This window comes from Thunnus maccoyii, chromosome 14 (genome assembly GCF_910596095.1).
Source record: "Thunnus maccoyii chromosome 14, fThuMac1.1, whole genome shotgun sequence".
NCBI classification, from domain to species: domain Eukaryota; kingdom Metazoa; phylum Chordata; class Actinopteri; order Scombriformes; family Scombridae; genus Thunnus; species Thunnus maccoyii.
Genome location: NC_056546.1, coordinates 12,330,663 through 12,349,874, shown reverse-complemented (window position 1 = coordinate 12,349,874; position 19,212 = coordinate 12,330,663). Strand labels below are relative to the sequence as shown.

The following is a 19,212-nucleotide window of genomic DNA, read 5'->3' as shown; positions in this document are numbered from 1 at the left end:
GTAAGAATCGCCCGGTCTTTGAACTTCCTACCTTTGGGAATTAGAGACATTTGGATTTGATAAAGCTGAACATCCTTTGGGATGTGTTGAATGACGGAGGATGACGTGAATTGTTGGGATGATACACTATGCTGGGGCTCTGTTGGCTTTCTCATGGATTCACTCGCTGAGATGTTTGTGTTTTAATTCTGTCTTGCTTTGAGACACCGGTGGACCTCTGAAACGTCAATTTTAAAGGGACAATGGACCTACTGTGTGTGTGGATATTGGCTTTGCTTTTTCCTTTGTTAAGATGTTTTGTGGATGTCTGAGAAATGATGACAGAGTTCTATCTGGTACAGTAAAATTCTGGCATTTGTATGTGCTTTTTACTTGTTTTTGTTCTCCTGTGTACCTAATTGTAACAGTTGGATAATTTGATGAATAAGCTCGTGGCAAGTGCCTGACCTGATCTACTCACCTTCTCTCTCTCTCTCTCTCTCTCTATCTCTCTCTCTCCCTCTCCTTTTCGTCTCTCCAGTCTGACAGTAATGCCAGTTACCTACGAGCAGCCCGGGCAGGGAACCTCGAAAAGGTTCTTGACTACCTCAAGTCTGGGGTTGAGATTGATATTTGCAATCAGGTGAGTTTTCTAACACTGTTATCAACAAGCTGAGACGTTCTTATGGGTGTCTGTGCTGCTTGGTAAGAAAGAAGAATCTGAAGTTATGCTTTTTCTACACGCATGAACATACTCATGTCACTATGCTGCATCAGCCGAATTGCAAATTGATGTCAATTGATCTAAAGGGCTCTAACTGAACAATCAGGATCAGCCTCTAGAAGTAATACGTTACGATTTGAAGCCATCCAATTAACACCATTATTTCATTCCATATCATACTGCATTAGATACTCTAACTCCTCTGTATATGTTTCTTTCTCAGAATGGTCTGAATGCTCTTCATCTAGCCTCCAAGGAGGGGCATGTGGAGGTTGTTGCCGAGCTGCTGAAGCTCGGAGCCACTGTGGATGCAGCAACAAAGGTAAGGCCCACCCCATCACCTATCGCAGCAGCTCAGCTGATGTTACAGAGGACTTTATTTGGATCCAGCACAAATCATGGCTGCACTGTAGGATTAAACTGCACGCAGCTACAGTACAACTCCTGTAAGTGTGCAGCCGTTGTTAGTGTTTAGTATTAGATAAATATGTAATGATCCCTGTGGGGATTGCTGCTGGAGTGCTGAGAAGGAAAAATAAAATATATGCCAGAGTCAAGCAGAAAGACTACACTATAACGTACAGAGCTGACAATTTCAATGCTAAATTCATTCACTGGAAATGTGTGAAATAAAGTACAAGTTGAAAAGTAGTTGCAGCAATAGTGTTATATTTTACGTACTGAACAATGTGATATCATTTAATATAATGCATCAGGGGAGGGTCTCTCCCTTTGAAGCCTCTCTCCTCAGATGCTAAAAGGAGTTGAGAGGGAGAGCCATTAAAAACATTATCCAGATTTGCGCCTGGAAGGCTCCCATCCAGTCGTCTCGTTCAGCCTCTCTGCCACAGGCCACATGCCTAGTGCTGACATAAACACAGGACACAATGAAATATTCAAGATCAAGGAGAAAATCTCCCCAATTAAAGCCTCTCAATTGTGACCCCGAGGATGCTGAGGAATTAGTTTAAGATCTTGGGGATTCACTGCCTGCGCCCCAATGCCTATCAATTTCTATTTTATGCAGCCGAGGGAGACAATCAAGGAGGCAGTGTTATCAAGGATACCTAGATTTAATAAAACAGAGTGTTCCATTTAGGCTGTGTGAGTGTTTGATGCTAAAGTTAATTGTGTATCTGTCACTCTAATGTTGCACTGCTCTTGTTCTGTTAGAATTAAACAAGAGGCCTTGTCCTCGGTTCATTAGCCTTCGACAGCTCTAAAACAAATGCTAGACTTGTGAAGCTTACAATGTTGAGACTGTTAGAGAGATGTTGCTTTAACTCTGCTGTGATTTGGGGGTTTTTCATGAAGCTTTTATTGTTCAATTTGAAACAGTCAGAGAAGAGTTATTTTGCTTCTTTTTTAGGCTGTAGTGTTGTCATCGTACTAGACTACACTAACATTAAAGATGTTCAAGACCAAGTAGTGCATAGGGCCATAGTCAGAATCTGTTCAACAGTGTGATGTGTTGCCAATCTCTCACAGATGTTCAAACACAGATGTGTTCAAAAATTACAAAAGACTTGAATCAACACTTCTCTCAACAAACGCTGGAACTTATCAGCTTCATCCAGGTAGTGAGTGTATATTGCAGAGTTTTTGCGTTGGATTGCACTATATTACACTAATGTCCCTGAAAAGTAGCATTTTACAAAGAAAATAAAATGCAGTAAAGTTACTGTGGGAGCAAGTAAGGAAGTGTAACATAAAGCATAATCGGTGAGATAGCCTGTAACAATAATTAGATTTATAATTTAGATCATAAAGTAATAGTGGAGCTGGTTTGTCTGTTTTTGTGTCTTTAGCTACATTTTATACTAAACAGTCTTGTCTGTCTTATTATTAATCTGCCTTGTGACTGCTACAGTATACAGTGCATGTGACAGGTCACTGTCACGAATAACAGAGCCCAGTGTCACGCGGCCAGGAGACAGTCTGGGGGGGTCGGCTCTGCCTTCACAAGGACCTGCACAGGTTCATAAAAAGCCTCCTGTAGTTTTATTTATGTCCGAGGCGCAGTGGGAGCTCATTTATGTGCGGGACATAGGGTATCGGAAGTGACACATTGTTGGCAGTGCAGGCGGGGGGGTGCCAGAGCTGGAATACCAGTGGTATTAAAGTATGGTCAGTGTGAGGGGATTCACTAGGACACATGGATACCGACATTGATATATATACAGACTTTGGTACACACACGAGACAGTCACACACACACACACGAAACGATGGGACAGGTGGGGCAGAGCTTAACACACATTCCTGTCGTTGTTCCATGTAATCCAGAAAGGAAACACTGCTCTGCACATAGCCTCGCTGGCTGGCCAAGCGGAAGTCGTCAAAGAGCTGGTGACTAATGGCGCCAATGTCAACGCACAATCTCAGGTGGGATATACACATGACACGCACATAATGTCAGTGAACGAGGTCATGGAGGTTTACATGTAGGAGCTGAAACAACTTCAATTTACTTACCCTGCTATGATGGAACCCTTCGTTTAGATGAATGTATCATCAAGTCACTGACTTTGAGGGAATCACTCAGTGGAAAGATTCTCACTCACAGAATGTGGCATCATGCCAACTAGGCCTCGGCCTCTCAAGGAAACTGCTTTCTTTGCGTTTTACATTTAACTCTATGAGATCAAGGTGAGAAGAGGGATTTCACTCACCTTCTTGTCATCTTCCTCTGATCTTATCAAACTCTTAAACAGCTAGTGGAGATGTACTTCAGATCAACAGCAACACAAAAGTTAGTATGTCTATTAGATCTTTTTATGTCGTCAATAATAAGTTAATTACTCAGTGATATAGGTAAAATTTGATTGTATACAAACACATCCAAATAACTTACTAAACAAACTGAAAGTTATAACTGAGAGATCATTTCATTGTGTAGCGAGTATTATTTCAGGCATACTGGAACATTTTCAGGATGTTTTATGATGTTGTTTATATGCAAAAAAAAAAAAAAGACAAAACAGCCTGCAATTATCTCATAATGAAAAACACATCCAAAACCAAATCTAAAAGAGGCTTTATATCATATGGTTTCATTTTTTGTTGTTTTTGTGGGCATTTCTTGAAGGCTGTTTGTTGAGCTGGTTTTAAGTAGACATCTTAAATCTGCCAACAAGGAAATAATCACTTCAAAACTGTGTAGAGCATGTCTAACTAGTTGAAGCATGTGTCTAGCCCGTTATAACATTAAGTGTGTTTATGCTTGTGTGTGCAGAATGGATTCACCCCTCTGTACATGGCAGCCCAGGAGAATCACCTGGAGGTGGTGCGGTTCCTTCTGGAGAACAACGCCAGCCAGAGTATGGCCACTGAGGTACTGTGCATGTGTGTGTGTGTGTGTGTGTTTTTGTTATTGTGTGTGTGTGTGTGCGTTCAATGTGTATGTGTGCCAGTCCTGCGTTCCACCTCTCTATAGTCGTACCATTGTGTCTCCATGCATTTTCTCTGCCTCAGTCATATATGGTCTTTACATCTGTTGTACTAACCACCTCCGTCTCCTCTCCTTCTCTGTTTCCTTCCCTTCCACCTTTTACCATCCCAACCCTCCACTCCCCCTACATCTGTCTGTGTCTCCGTCCGTTTCTTCTTCATCTCTCTGTCCTCTCTTTTATCTCATCCTGTCTGTCTCACATTCTCCCCTTCTTTCTACCCTCCTCCTCTGCCTTGCCCCTTCTTCCGCTCCCCCCCCCCCCCCCCCCCCCCCCCCCACCTCCCTCCCCATCTCTTCACGAGGGACTAGGCAAAGCTTCATTGATTGGTAGTGTATGGTGGTGGAGGCAGAGTGACCTTGAGTGGGTCACTGATGAGGTCTGCTGCGCTCACTGCCTCTCCTTCACGGCTGCTGCTGCCGTTACTGCTCTGATTTACGTTGCTCAGCTTGTGGAACCCATACACACACACACACACACACACACACACACACACACACAAATACTTATCAGTCACCACACGTATACACACACAAGCACGTGCACATATGGAGATAAATAGCTGATGGGGCTAATGGAATACCCAGGAAGTCTACAGTCTGCTGGTTAACATCTATGGGCTACATGGAAGAACACTGGGATGCCCTTCAGGACATGCATACACATAGAATATGTTTGCACATACACACACACACACGCACACACACACATAGATCCAGTACTTGTGTGAACATGATATATGAATGCAGGCACATATGCAAGTGCACAAATACCTCTGCGCACACACATATTCAGACATGCAGTATGCAGAAAGCACGATATGACAGTTAAATTATGCAACATAAGGGGAATGTGTGTGGGAGATACATGTGCTTTTTCAACCCCATCCTCTCATTATGTAACTTACATCAGAGTTCTATATGGAGAGGAGGCTCGTAAATGTACAGTAACTTCTATATCTGTTTGACACATGGGGTATTAAGTTATGATTTACCATCCTCAATGCTATAAGCATTCAACTCCTAACATGTCAGGAGGTTGAACTCAAAAGTTTTCTGTTTTGAACTTTGAGTGTCCAGATGATTTTTTTTCTTGAGACCTCCCAAGGAAACACTGAGACAAGAGACTTAGTAATAGTATATTATATATATAATATTAAAAATTAACCTCCGGTAATGCTTTACTAAAAGATAAAAAATCATAATGTAATCTCTGACTCGTTTCTGGCAAAATTACCCTTAAAAACAAAATGTTTGTAGTTTAACATAGAGGCATATTACTGTTGCCCTTATGTTACCCCTCAATTTAGCTTTTTTAGTGACATTTATGGATATTTATGCAAAAACAAATCACAAATTTTAGCTCATTCTCAGACTAAACCTTTGCACTATAAAGATTTGTCGTTTAAAACAAAAAATATGTTAAAAAAAACAAAACAAAACAAACCTGAATCCATTGGATCATTAATAACACCTGCATTATCTCTTGTTTAACACTTCTACACAATTAAAGGGGTCTTGCATTACTTTCCTCTGTGCCTGCAGCTAAATAATAATTCAGCAAAATGTAATATTGGAGCAGCATCTCTCCATAACCTGCTCTTAACCCACACATGTCATCACTACCATCCCATATCTCTTCCATCACCAGTAATGCATTCGGCACCCATCTGAGCCCCACTGACTTCCTCTCTCTCTCCTCACATGCAGGATGGCTTCACCCCTCTGGCGGTGGCCCTCCAGCAGGGCCATGACCAGGTGGTCTCCCTGCTGCTGGAGAACGATACAAAGGGCAAGGTACGCCTACCTGCCCTGCACATCGCTGCCCGCAAGGACGACACCAAGGCCGCGGCCCTGCTACTACAGAATGACCACAACGCGGACGTCGAGTCCAAGGTGAGCAACGGTCTCTAGACAGTTGCTTTGTTTTTTTGATTAGTTAATTGTTTCTTTAATTATTGATGCCTTTGGTTGTGTTTCTTTCAGTTTTTTGTTTCTTGCTACCCTTTTCTCTCTTTCTTTCTTGATGCTCTTTTTGGCAGATAGGGGAAGGGAGCAGAAGTACATTTTTGTTTTTGTATATATTGAATCGCACTGTTGTACATAACTTGTATAATAACTTGTATCCTTTAGGATGACAGGTGTGAGGAGATGTGGATGTATGATCACGCTGAGGGATTTTAGTTTGAGAAATAACTTTCTCAAAATTAAAATCTTCTTAAATAACAACTTTGATTATAAGTGCAGAACGTTTTTCCCTTGAATTATTTCATATTGAGCTCTTTATCCCCTCTCTCTGCTCCTCCACTTCATGTGAGTGGAGGCCCTTTTTTGTTGTTTTGCTCACTAACTGCCCATTCTCTCCTCTCTTGGCTGACTTTGTAGATGATGGTGAATAGAACAACAGAGGTACACCTCTACTCAGTACATTACTTAGTCTCTCCATCGCAGCTCATAAACAGTTTGAAAAATAAAACCCTAAACACTTCAGTGCCCCTGATTTAATGCAGTAGTGTTTCTGCAGCCCTTTGTCGCATCCCCTTTTCCATTTTAACTCAGTCTCGTCTTCCTCCTGTTCATTGCTTCATTCATGTAGCAGATATCTCTAGTTTTAGAGAAAGTCAGAATTACAGCGCATGTTTCACTACTACTGATTTAGCAAAGCCTGAAGCTGAAGGCTTGGGTATCCAGACTGTCCATGATTTTAATGGTTTCATGGTGCCTAAAGTTTATGTTTCGGCTGTTATTTTTTGGCAAATTATTTGTGACTAACTGTTGTCCTGATGTGTTCTGACACAGTCGATCCATGAAACTGATTAACATGATAACCAGTGCTGGCATGAAAAGTGGTTATCATCTATTAGAAAGTAGTGGTTTGTCCATAACCTGCATGGCAACCAATTCTCCATTAAGCTGTAAAGGAACCCAGCCTTCTAGCAACAGACAGCTAGTCTAATTAGTTCACTAGTTTACCCTTTATTCATTCTTAGTACTTCTAATCCTCAACCCTTGCACCTCAAGCATTTTCATGGGACCAAAGCAACAAGCTACCTCAACACTGCTTCTATGGTAACACAGGCCCCTTCATCACACCAAAGCCAGGTGGCCACCTTCTGTGTGGCCCTGTTTTGGTTGGCATTGTTTCTGGCTTTGGCAGGCTGACCAGATAACTGCTATGATTCATCCAAAAATGGCTTTGTTGATCTGAGGCTCATGCATCATGGTAAACAAGTTTGTTTATCAGTGGATGGAAGATGGAAGAAAGTTAGTGCAGATTTTAGGAAAAAACAAGAACAAGATTAACTTCCTGTTAGTCCATCAAAGTGTCAGGTTTAAACCTTACTTTTCTAATGTGATTGTGTAACAAATGCTCATAGTTTTAGTGTTTTTGGTCCGGATGTTTGGGACATCGGATATCAGCACAGTGGATACACATGTCTGAGACACCTGCTTTCCACTGGATTATTAATTATTTGAAATTGAGATTCAAATAATTAGACAGCTTAATGTGAGATTCATTCACTGATTGGATGAGACCTTTTCCAGTGTCCTGCTGCTTTGACAGCTGTTGCACAGTAAGCCAGGGGTTTTACCAGGGTATGACTCTCATTCAAGATGTTATCCAACAGACATTAGGTTCATTTGCGGGACAATTTTAGCACAACAAATTGATCAAAATGTTGTAAATGAGATGACTTAGATTTACTATAATTACATTTAAATAGTTTCTGTTGAACTCGTACACTGTGGTAAACAATGCATGAGTTTGATAGATACAAGTTTGACAGATAAACCAGTAGTTTATGCATAATGAATTATATTTCAGAGCACATAGAAGCTCATATGGTATACTGAATTTTATACCCTTTAGTTGTCAGCATACCATTGGCCCCATGTTTGATGCTTCAATAAAAGGACTTTTTCTGCCCCTGTGAGAAAAGTCAGGTGTCAGTGTAACAGTGTATAGTTGAATATGTCTTTGTCTGATTGAGTGTGATTGTACGTAGGCTATAGGCCTGTGTAGTCCGCTATAAAACTCAAGGTCTGTATTGACTTTTACAAGTGTGGCAGGTTTCACTGTTTGTAACATGATGTGTGTGCTTGTTTGTGTGTTTGCATGTGTGTGCTGTACGGCTTTCTCCCATCCTCAGAGTGGTTTCACCCCGCTTCACATCGCAGCTCACTATGGCAACATTAACGTGGCCACACTACTGCTGAACCGAGGGGCTGCTGTGGACTTCATGGCGAGGGTGAGTTTATTCTGCCCTCTGCTGTCTGAGAGGGGTATTACCAACACTGAAGGTAAACAGTAGTAAAGATGCACTAACCACATATGGTGAAAACAGTGTCCACTGGGGAAACACAGAGGTGTACTGTATTCAGTTAAGACCTTTATGTTGGACTCCTTGCAAATGAAAGCCATTAATGAACACCATTAAAGAGCATCAGCTGAAGACACAACATGTAAAACATTGGATGTATCATGCTGGGTTTATTAGTAGACTTGGCGTTGAGAGGTGAAGGCAGACGAAAAACACTGTGAAACCAAAACCACCCACATGAACTGTAATGAGTTGTTGAACTCTCTCTCTTGTTTTTCCTTTACATCTAATGAAACTTTTCAACATGGACAAATAATAAATAACAGTAAAGGACCAAAATTAAAACATGGTGCACTTTACAATGTGAAAAAGAGATCTATTCAGTTGTAGCATGTTTCATAGAAATTAACCATTAATCCAGTCTCTACCCTTAAATAGATAAGAATTGATAAGGTGTTTCTTTCAAATACAGGAGGAGATCAAGAGATGTTCTGTTCCTAAATTGGTCACTTTTAACCAAGAGGGTTAAATGAGAAAAATAAAGTACACTTATTTATATGATGATTATATTTGTTCTAAAAAAACCATCATTTTTTGAAAACAACAGGAAGTTTAGCTATAGGATAGATGTGTTAAGGTCAACTGCAGATATACTGTGTTTTTAAAAAAAACAAGGTTGAACAATACAGAATTTGCTGTTTTGTATTATAAAACAGAGATTATGGTAAAGCTATTTCTATACTTATCTATGATGATCTACAAGTCACATGACTGATCAAAAAACTGTATATAAGGAAACTGGAAACAACCTCAGATGCCACACTGGTGAAGGCAACATAGCCAAAAGCATTTGGTGAATAAAGAATGGTGTACTGGAGAAGAGTTGTGAGACATGCTTTAATTTAGATGGACTTGCACTGAAGCTCATATTGGTCTACACCTCGCTGTCGGTGCATTCTTAAAGTTACACACTGTAAACAATGCCAACTGACAAGGGGCATCATTATCATTCATTTAAAGAATCAAATTCCCTACTCTCCATTAAATAAAGTAGCCAGCAGTATGTTTGTCACATTAGCCGATCTGCATCTCAGTGTTCATAATAGGTGACTGCACTCTTACTTAAAGATTGATATAATAAGCAGGGTATTATTTAATATTTACTATAATCCAAGAGCGCCTGCCTTCAAAAATGTGTTTGTTGTCACATTAGCTTACCAGAGTCAACAGTGGTCCATAATTATATCAGCTAGTGTCTGAAGGAGTGTTGGTGCTTATGCTGCTTTTTGACACTGATTACATGTTGGATCCAGAGAGTCATGCTACAAAAGTGGAGGGATTAAACAATGAAGCTGTTTCACCACTGTTGCTTGCTTAATTATAAGAGACTGTGCACCCTTAATGAGGAGTACTGTAGGGTTTCCATTAGAGCTGAGAAAATATCATTAAAAGCATTACAATCTATTTACAGTCCACCAGATTATATGTTCTAATATATCTAATTAAATACGTAAAATTTAATTACAGACATTTTCAGTTGATGACCATAATGTTTGCTTTTGTGCAAATAATGAACCATTACATCTATTTTGACAGGTGAATCACAACACTAATGTCCTCTTTTTTTGTTCAGAATGACATCACGCCGCTTCATGTGGCAGCAAAAAGGGGCAACAGCAACATGGTCAAGTTGCTGCTGGACAGAGGGTCCAAAATTGACGCCAAGACAAAGGTGAGAACCCAGTTCTCATAAGAGCAGTAAGAAACACTCAGACAAACACACAGACACATGATGCCGAAGGGAATTCTCTGTAGGTTTAATTCGTCACTGTAGTTTGTAGAAAAATCAGCTGCTGAAGTGCATTTAAGATCATCAGATCTTAACGTTCAATAAGGGATAAGTCATCAAATGAAACACCACACAATCCATGTCAAGTGTATATATTCTTTACTCATTTTGTTTCCATAATGCAACTATACTCATCAATACTGTACCCAAATTGTACCCTTTACAACTTTTTTTTACACAATTTTAAACTTTAGTAAGAAATGAATGGGACAAATACAATTTTCCACTTTTAAGATAAGTTAAGATAACACTTTATTGATTAACCCAAGGGAAGAAATTCATGGTTTCACAACAATAAAGTTGTATCTTCTATTTAATTCTATTTTGTTCTAACACAATTGCTCTCTCCTTCTCCAGGATGGTCTGACACCTCTTCACTGTGGGGCGAGGAGCGGTCACGAGCAGGTGGTAGAAATCCTACTAGACCGAGGAGCTCCTTTCCTGTCCAAGACCAAGGTAGCTACTGGGACGCTCAATTCAGGAGACACTGCTTTACTTAGTATAGGAAAGGAAAGGTCACAAACACTCACTGGCAGTAATAGAATAGAATTGAATAGAATAGAATAGGTCACATTTCAACAGTAACACTATAATAAACACAGTCGTTTGTATAAATTAGTTCTCTTCACCACACAGCGCCATTTGAAATCTATTATCCAGTCAGATAGCAGGCCTGTTGTTGTTGCTGTAGTGTTGTCGCATTGTCTCCATAACGTCTGTGCGACCTCTCCAGAACAGCCTGTCTCCGCTGCGTAGCCCTACAGTTTGACCGCGCAGGACGACCAGTGTAACAAAATAGACATTGTTGTAATGGCCTCGTTATAACAATGCTTCTGTAACCTTCTCAGCAACTTCCTTCACAGTCTGTCTGTGCAGCGCATGGCCACGCCCTAACTTACTATGTCTGTCTGTCCATCTGTCTATGTGTCCGTCTGCGTGTGTGTTTGTCTCTCTCTTTGTCTCGCTCTCTGTCTGCCCCTCTCTTTCTCTCCCCCTCTCTCTCTCTCTTTCTTTCCCTCTCTCTCCCCCCCACTGTAGAACGGCCTATCACCGCTCCACATGGCCACTCAGGGGGACCACCTTAACTGTGTCCAGCTCCTGCTCCAGCATGACGTGCCGGTGGACGACGTCACCAACGACTACCTGACCGCGCTGCACGTCGCTGCTCACTGTGGTCACTACAAGGTGGCCAAGCTCATCGTGGACAAGAAGGCCAATCCAAACGCCAAGGCCCTGGTAGGAATCTGAAGGGGTGGGAAGAATGGGACTGAAAGTAAAAAGTCAAAGGGTCATGTGGGAGCAGATTCTGGACCAAAAGTGACATTGTTGGACAAAGGTTGCTGAAAGACAATATCTTTGTGCTGATGTTCATTTTTTTTAAAAATTTGATCGTTGTCTGAGTACGAGTGTTCAGTGTTGAAAATGTCCCTTTGTAAAGAATAATGGATCAATAATGATGATTGGTAAGAAAGGAGCTTTTATCATCTACTGTAGATGATGTAATATGATTCAACCAGTAGGCTATTGCTGCACTGATTCACTTCAAGAGAATGAGAAAAGGATTGGACACTAAGGCGTACAAATTTCACCCGAAAGTGATAAAAAATTGATACATGATGCAGTGGGGAAGAAAAGCAGAGAATTTTTGAGTGCAGGAGGGTGAAGCAAGGTGGTAGAAATCTCGAATTTTGAAGAGTAGATTTAACTTGATTTACACAAAAAGATACAAAAGGAATTTTCTAAGATTTGAGGAGGAGTAGAAGAACTGAGAGAGAAAAGGTTTCCTTCTCACCCCTGTGGTTTGCAACTGTCATTTTCTTTACCACTCGTTCATTTCCTGGCAGATCATTTGCTTCTCCCTATCAGCCTAATAAAAAGAGCCACACAGCTGTTCTTCGTTTTGTAGCTGTGGAAATTCCATCTTGAAGATACTGGAGTGTGGGCTTTACACTGATCTGTTTTTTTTTCTTCTTCTTCTTCTTCTTCTTTTCTGTCTGTGTGCAGAACGGTTTCACCCCGCTTCACATCGCCTGCAAGAAGAACAGAGTCAAAGTGATGGAGCTGTTGCTAAAACATGGAGCTTCTATCCAAGCTGTCACTGAGGTACTACAGCAGAACGGACCACAGTTTATTCTACTCTACTTGACTCTGCCTTTTACCACTTGGTGCCAGAAGTGGTTCCTATAAATTGTAGTGACTTCTAACTATTCAGAGCTATACCAATTAATACATTCCAGCTTTCCTTTTAATAGGGATTTGTCTTAGTGCTACTTCTAAATTAAGAGCGTAAGGTGACATGTTATGATAATGACCATATCTCTTTCTCTGCAGTCTGGCCTGACGCCCATCCATGTAGCAGCATTCATGGGCCATGAGAACATTGTCCATTCACTGACACACCATGGTGCATCGCCTAACACCACCAATGTAGTGAGTGAATCATTTTTTAATCATGCACCGTTACATGTTAAGACTCCATGTTAAGAAATACACATTTTTAAGAATATCCGCCCAGATTTCACTTCTCACGTCACCATATGTGGAAAGCTAACACCACTGTGTGTCTTCCAGAGAGGTGAAACAGCTCTCCACATGGCAGCCAGGGCAGGCCAGGCAGACGTAGTCCGATACCTGCTGAAAAATGGAGCCAAGGTGGAGACCAAGTCCAAGGTTAGAACACTGAGCCCTATTATGAATCTCTTTGTCAAACAATGATAAAACACTGGGCCAGAAGTCACTTTCTCCTTCTCTGCAGGATGACCAGACACCATTGCACATCTCCAGTCGGCTGGGGAAAGTCGACATCGTCCAACAGCTGCTGCAGTGCGGCGCCTCTGCTAATGCAGCCACCACCTCAGGCTACACCCCCCTTCACCTGACTGCCCGCGAAGGACACCATGATGTCGCTGCCATGCTGCTGGAGCATGGAGCCTCACTCACCTCCTCTACGAAGGTGGGTTTTGAGGAGGATCTTACACAGTTATGCAAATTCACAGAAGTACACAGTATGTGAGGGCATGATGTAAAGGAGTTTATTTCTCTTTCTTTCATATGACATCACATACACTCAAACACAGACAAACGTATCTGGAGAACCAAAACATCACAGCACAGATCATCTACAGCACTTTCAGTGCCATGTATCTCCACTAGTGGGCACCAGTCTCTGTTTCCAATAGCTGTCATGGTGATCATTTTACCTTGTTTATTAGTCAGAGTTTGCATCCCCAGTCTCCAGTTATGGGGCTCATAAACTGCCTATAACCAGCTTACGAGGCTCACACATGTTAAGTTCTGTCACAGTCATGTAGTCACATCAGTTGTATAGTGTTCACTATCAGGTCAGTACTAGTATTAGTGTTGACTAATTTAGGAGCTCAGGAGGTTTATTTTTATCCATGCAGTCAACCATGGGCGGATATTGGTGGTAGTGGTTTCACATATGACTAATTGCACAGAGCAAGGTCAGAAAGAGATGTAGAGTAGACTTTATGGAATTGGTTTGTGCATGTGTGTGCTATGTTGCTGGGGGCTGTCCTTGAAGGTGACCTCTGTCAGTGGAACAGATTAATGAAGGGTAAACCCCATGGTGCCAATGCTCTCTCTCTCTCTCTCTCTCTCTCTCTCTCACACACACACACACACACACCCACCCACACACACACCCACACACACACACACACACACACACACACACACACACACACACACACACACATACACACATCATATGTATATCGTAACATATCTTTTGGGACATCACCTGAGTCAGCTGTTCAAGGAAATTATGTCATAATTTTCTGGGTATTGAAAATGGGGAGGGGGTGTAGGGAGCATGAACTGACTCATTTGTGATGTTTAGGGAGCAAATATATCATTAAAGTTCCTATATTTTAAAAGAAAAGGAAAATTAAATAAAACTAAACTTTCTATCCAGCTACCTATCATGTCTTTAAAATGATTAGTTACTGTATAAACTGTATGAGGACTGACTGTAGCAAATCAAACAAATGAGGTCAAGAGTTTCAGAGCATGGAATGGGAATCTGTGGGAGTCCCACATTCCTCTGGAAAATATGACCTAATGTCTTTAAATATCTTCACATACACACAGGAAGGAAGCCAAGATTAACATGATCGCATTATACAACAGCCAGCATTTATAGATGTGGAATACATGTAGAAATAAGGGCCTTTGGCTTAGTTTCTCAGGGTATCACATGCCTTGAAATAATTTTATGTTGTTTTAACTAAATTAGTCTCATATACAGATAATAGGAATAGATAGATATAAAATTGTATTTGGTAAATTATAGTATAGTAGGTTTACATCACCGTGTTCAATTTCTTCCACAACAGATATTAAGTTTATCAATGCCTTTGAATTTCAAATGTCATTCAAACATTGTAGCTGACGGAGATGTTGATTTTAGTGTGAAACAGTCTGTTTTTAATAGTCTAAATGGGTTTTAAATGGTTGATATGGTTCAGTCTAAGTAAAAAAAACAAAAAATCTTTGTTAAAGTACATTTTCATCTGTCAGTTGTGCTGCTACACTTTATGTGTACAAATCCTTTATCTTGTGAAGTAAAAAAGATTAACTTAACTGTTGAGATGAGTTCTTTACAACTATGTGAGAAACTATGATATTATGTGGCTGGACTTGACCCCAGGCCAGCAAGAACTGAACTCATGACTTAAAAAATACAAATATTTACTTCCTGTTTGTATAACCCTCTCTGTTTATCCTGTCTGTCCTCTCCATCTTTCCTCTGTCTTTCATTTTTGATGATATATCTTATTTTGTGTTCAACAGAAAGGGTTCAGTCCCCTCCATGTGGCAGCCAAGTACGGCAAGATGGAGGTGGCCGGGCTGCTCCTACAGAAAAGAGCTGCACCTGATGCTGCTGGAAAGGTGAGGTGTCATTAAAAAAAAGGGGAAGAGGACACTTTAGGGAATCATGCTCAATCTTGACTGACATTTTTAGGGTGTTTTTAGATGAGTTGCTGCCAGAAAACATGAGCTGTCTGGGGAAGGAGGGGCCTGGCACAGAAAGCACATGTTAGGCAGATGATGACACTCTTAAACAGAACGGACGACAATAAATGGAAGAGGAACATAAACTCAAATTCCTTCTTCATTAGTACAAGCAACCAATCACAAGGTGTGTCAGGATCAGAACCATAAGTAATCCTCCAAAGAATAACCTGATATATAAAACACAAAACATCAAAAAAGAAATATACATATTCAGTGGCAAACATATCTTGACCATATTTAATTATGGATAGCACAGTCAACATTTCTGGTGAGATCTGGCCAACAAATGAGCCAAATCAGGAAGTCGTTCAGATACCAAGATCATTTATCAAACTCCAAGTCTTTCTGTCGCCTGCCCTTATCCAACCTGTCTCAAAGAAAGTAAACAGAACCCTTTCTGAGTTGTATTTTCCAAGCTGCAGCTGGACAGAGAGTGGGTGTTGAGGAGGAGTGGCAGGTTTAGGACTTATCCCAGGACAACCAGCCCAACAGATGCTTGTCCTGTTGCAAAAACCCTCTAGGCAGATTTGCTTTTATTCTCATGATGAAATGCACTCATTCCACCTCCACATGCACCCTTGTATAAATGCATTTGTATACACACACACATACACACATATTGACACACTTACTTAGCACAGGCCTACTGGCACTGATTACAGTGTTAGCTTGTTGTGTGTGTGCGTGTGTGTGTGTGTCTGTGCCACCATCTGAGAGCATTTAACATAATAAAGAGTATGGTCTGACCTGCTCTATGTGAAAAGTGCCTTGAGATGACTTCTGTTGTGATATGGCGCTATATAAATAAAGATTGATTGATAATGGCAGTTAGGTATGATAATGAAGCTTCCACACTGCATAGTGGTGTCACGCTATAATCAGTCCCATTGTAGTACTGAGTCTAAGCACAAAGCAAAATCAGGCCTTTATTGCAGTTTAATTACTTTATTCCCTTTAGAGATGTAGAGAAACACATCAATTTATTTGGTTTGGACCAAAAAACACCATTTCTCATACTTTTCCATGACAGTTATAACAACACATCACAACATCCAATGAGATCATTAGAATATTTTGTGCACACTTCTTATGAATATTGTAATTGTTAAATGCGTGGGACATTCCAGTGGCTTAGTGAGCATCCTGGTGACTCAGTAGTGGTTGCTGAGTGGGATATAGTAGCATACTGTGTTCTTGGAATACTTTGGGTTTTTCTCAGAAGCATAAGGTACCATCAACTAACTCTAAGCCTTTGTTTTCACTTTATAACAGTACTATAGGAAGAAGTAGTGATAAAAAGTGATAAAACATGTGATTTTTTAAAGACCCCCTCCACTTAAAAATGCACTGATAGCTGTGCATTTTGACACTAGAAGGTTGTTTTAAAATTAATCTGCTGAAGGGGGAAAGTTTCATTGAGTCAAGGGTTTTGTGATATCACAACTGGTTTGGGAACATGTCTGGAGGGGATCTTTAAACAATGACAACAACATGCTGCTACTGCTGCTGCTAGCACTCTTGATACTACTACTCCTGCTACTCCTGCTAAAAAAAAGAATGATAAATTCTCATGTGTTGTATCAAAGCTGTCTAATGAAAACCTTGTATCTCCAAATTTGTCGATTTTGAATTTTTCAACTAACATTGAGGATTAAGTGTCCCTTTATGGGTTGAGAAAATTCTACTGCTTCTAAGCTACATGAACCATTTAAAAAACAATTGACAAAAAAAGTTGACATTTTGGAGATACATTTCAAAGGACAGTGACAACATGCTCATTTTTGATAACGCCATCCTCCCTGAGCTTCTTCCTCTAGATTTCAGCATTAAGCTGTTGCTCTAAACTGTCTCCTGTGGATTGGAAGTTCCTCAGTTTGATGTCCATCTCCCTCCATGTCTTTACATCCTGTTGATTCGGTGCTCTCATTTTACTTATGGGCGTGTTTGTGCTTGTGTGTATTCAGTGATCTTCTAACTGGGTGTTGTGTTGCATGCTTGTGTGTGTGCGTATGTGCGTGAATGTGTGTGTGTGTGTGTGTGTGTGTGTGTGTATGGGTGTTTTAGAGTGGGCTAACTCCACTGCATGTAGCCGCTCACTACGATAATCAGAGAGTGGCACTGCTGCTGCTGGATCAGGGAGCTTCCCCACACGCTGCCGCCAAGGTATCCACACAAACACACATTAACAAACATACTAACATGAACTTACCTGTCTTATGCCCTCAGTGCCATTAACAACTTTCATCTGTATGTATGAAGAGCTAACACTCACCCATTTGCTCCCATTCTTCCATTCCCATCTTGTCTCGTCTTAGACGTTGTGAGTGAAAGTGCGGCTTTTTCTTTGAGCTCAGGAAAGTCTTTGAAATCACTCCATTGGCCAGAATTTAGCTCACACGGTCAGCATATTGGGCTCATTGGTTTACGGGATGCTATATTTCATATTTCTCATAAAGCAAAACTGGAAAGCACACGTGAAGCGGCTTATGATGTCTTATATATGTTGTAAATTACTACAGAGTCAGTCACTACTTCAAACCACACACTTTTGTGATGTCTTTTCCAGAGCTGTAAATTTTACGTCTTCTCAATAAAGACCAAAAAAAAACCCCAAAACACTTTAGTAATGTTGAAATGTCTGACACACACAAACACACATGGTCAGTGACACATGGTCAAGTTGTGGTTAGTCTCTTGCTAGGCTTTGGTCGTCTGTCAAAACCACAGAACAAGTATGAGCTGAGTGGCAGAACTGGCAACCGAAATATGGCAGGAAATGCCTGTTTTTGTTTGGACCATCCACTGACATCCGAGACAGACATCCCGCAAGAAGAGACCAAAACATAAAGCTAATTTATCCTCGCTCATTGTCTTCCCTTTTTGTCACTGGCACTGTCTCTCGCTAGCTCTCTCTCCTTTAATCTGTATCTGTCTCTATTTATTCCTTTACTTTTCCTGCCTCCTTCCCACACTCTTAGTCATTCCTCACTGCCTCCCTTTCTCTCTCCCTCTATAAATTGCTTTTCATTTGGCTGGGTGCTAAAGTTGATGTGATTGGTCTAATTTAAGTGCTTTGGAAAGGAGTCAATCTGTGTGAACTTGAGGGGTTGTTTAAAGGCCTTTGGACATGCATGTGTGCAAACACACACATGCTTGCACTACATCTCTATATGCCTCCGACCACACCCATGAGATTCTGACTCGTGAAGTAAGTCTTCACACAGACTCAAGAAAGACATCAGTATTCTCTCATTTTCCACACTCAACTCAACCTTTTACTCGCTCTTATTTAAGCTAAAATCACCCCACCCCTCTGTGGACCTCAAAGCTGTTCAGAGAGTTGAATAAAGCCCACCTGCAGCTCACGCTACCACTAAAGGAGATCCCACCATGGAAATGTATTCAAATGCAGTCTTTAGTTTAATGCCGTCTCGAATGTCTTCTCCATGGTGACCCAAGTGAGGAATGTCAGAATGGGGACTGCTCCCCTCTTCAGCTGCTCCCCTGTCTGTTGTTGTTGTGTTGTATATGTGTTCTCCCAGCTTAGTGAAACCTTTGTGTGTTTGTCTTAGATGCTCATTGACAAGCTCTTTGCATAGTCTTGTTCCTTAAAAGGAATCAGTCAAACCTGATCTCAAGGGTCATTTTAAACAATATTTACCGCACGGCAGACAAAACGTCTCTGGCACCCTAGCCTCTATTATTGTCTGTGAACTGAAATCTAATCTAATATTATTGTCATTATTATCTTGTATATGGTATCTGTGGGTCAATCCACAAATTAATTACATTTTTAGATGCAAAACTTGCAAATCTTTGTATAATGATTCCTCTCTGACTTGATCATCAT

At 40.8% G+C, this 19,212-nt stretch overlaps 1 protein-coding gene across 1 annotated transcript in view; it reads left to right on the top strand.

Moving 5' to 3' along the window:
- Positions 1-19,212, top strand: part of LOC121911401 (ankyrin-3-like) — a 125,661-nt gene that overhangs the window by 61,705 nt on the left and 44,744 nt on the right. The window contains exons 2-16 of the mRNA XM_042432830.1: positions 521-622; positions 927-1,025; positions 2,990-3,088; positions 3,939-4,037; positions 5,862-6,047; positions 8,303-8,401; positions 10,107-10,205; positions 10,680-10,778; positions 11,361-11,558; positions 12,327-12,425; positions 12,654-12,752; positions 12,894-12,992; positions 13,078-13,275; positions 15,138-15,236; positions 17,427-17,525. Of these exons, the coding sequence (XP_042288764.1) occupies positions 521-622; positions 927-1,025; positions 2,990-3,088; positions 3,939-4,037; positions 5,862-6,047; positions 8,303-8,401; positions 10,107-10,205; positions 10,680-10,778; positions 11,361-11,558; positions 12,327-12,425; positions 12,654-12,752; positions 12,894-12,992; positions 13,078-13,275; positions 15,138-15,236; positions 17,427-17,525 (1,773 nt within the window). The remainder of the gene's footprint in view (positions 1-520; positions 623-926; positions 1,026-2,989; positions 3,089-3,938; positions 4,038-5,861; positions 6,048-8,302; positions 8,402-10,106; positions 10,206-10,679; positions 10,779-11,360; positions 11,559-12,326; positions 12,426-12,653; positions 12,753-12,893; positions 12,993-13,077; positions 13,276-15,137; positions 15,237-17,426; positions 17,526-19,212) is intronic.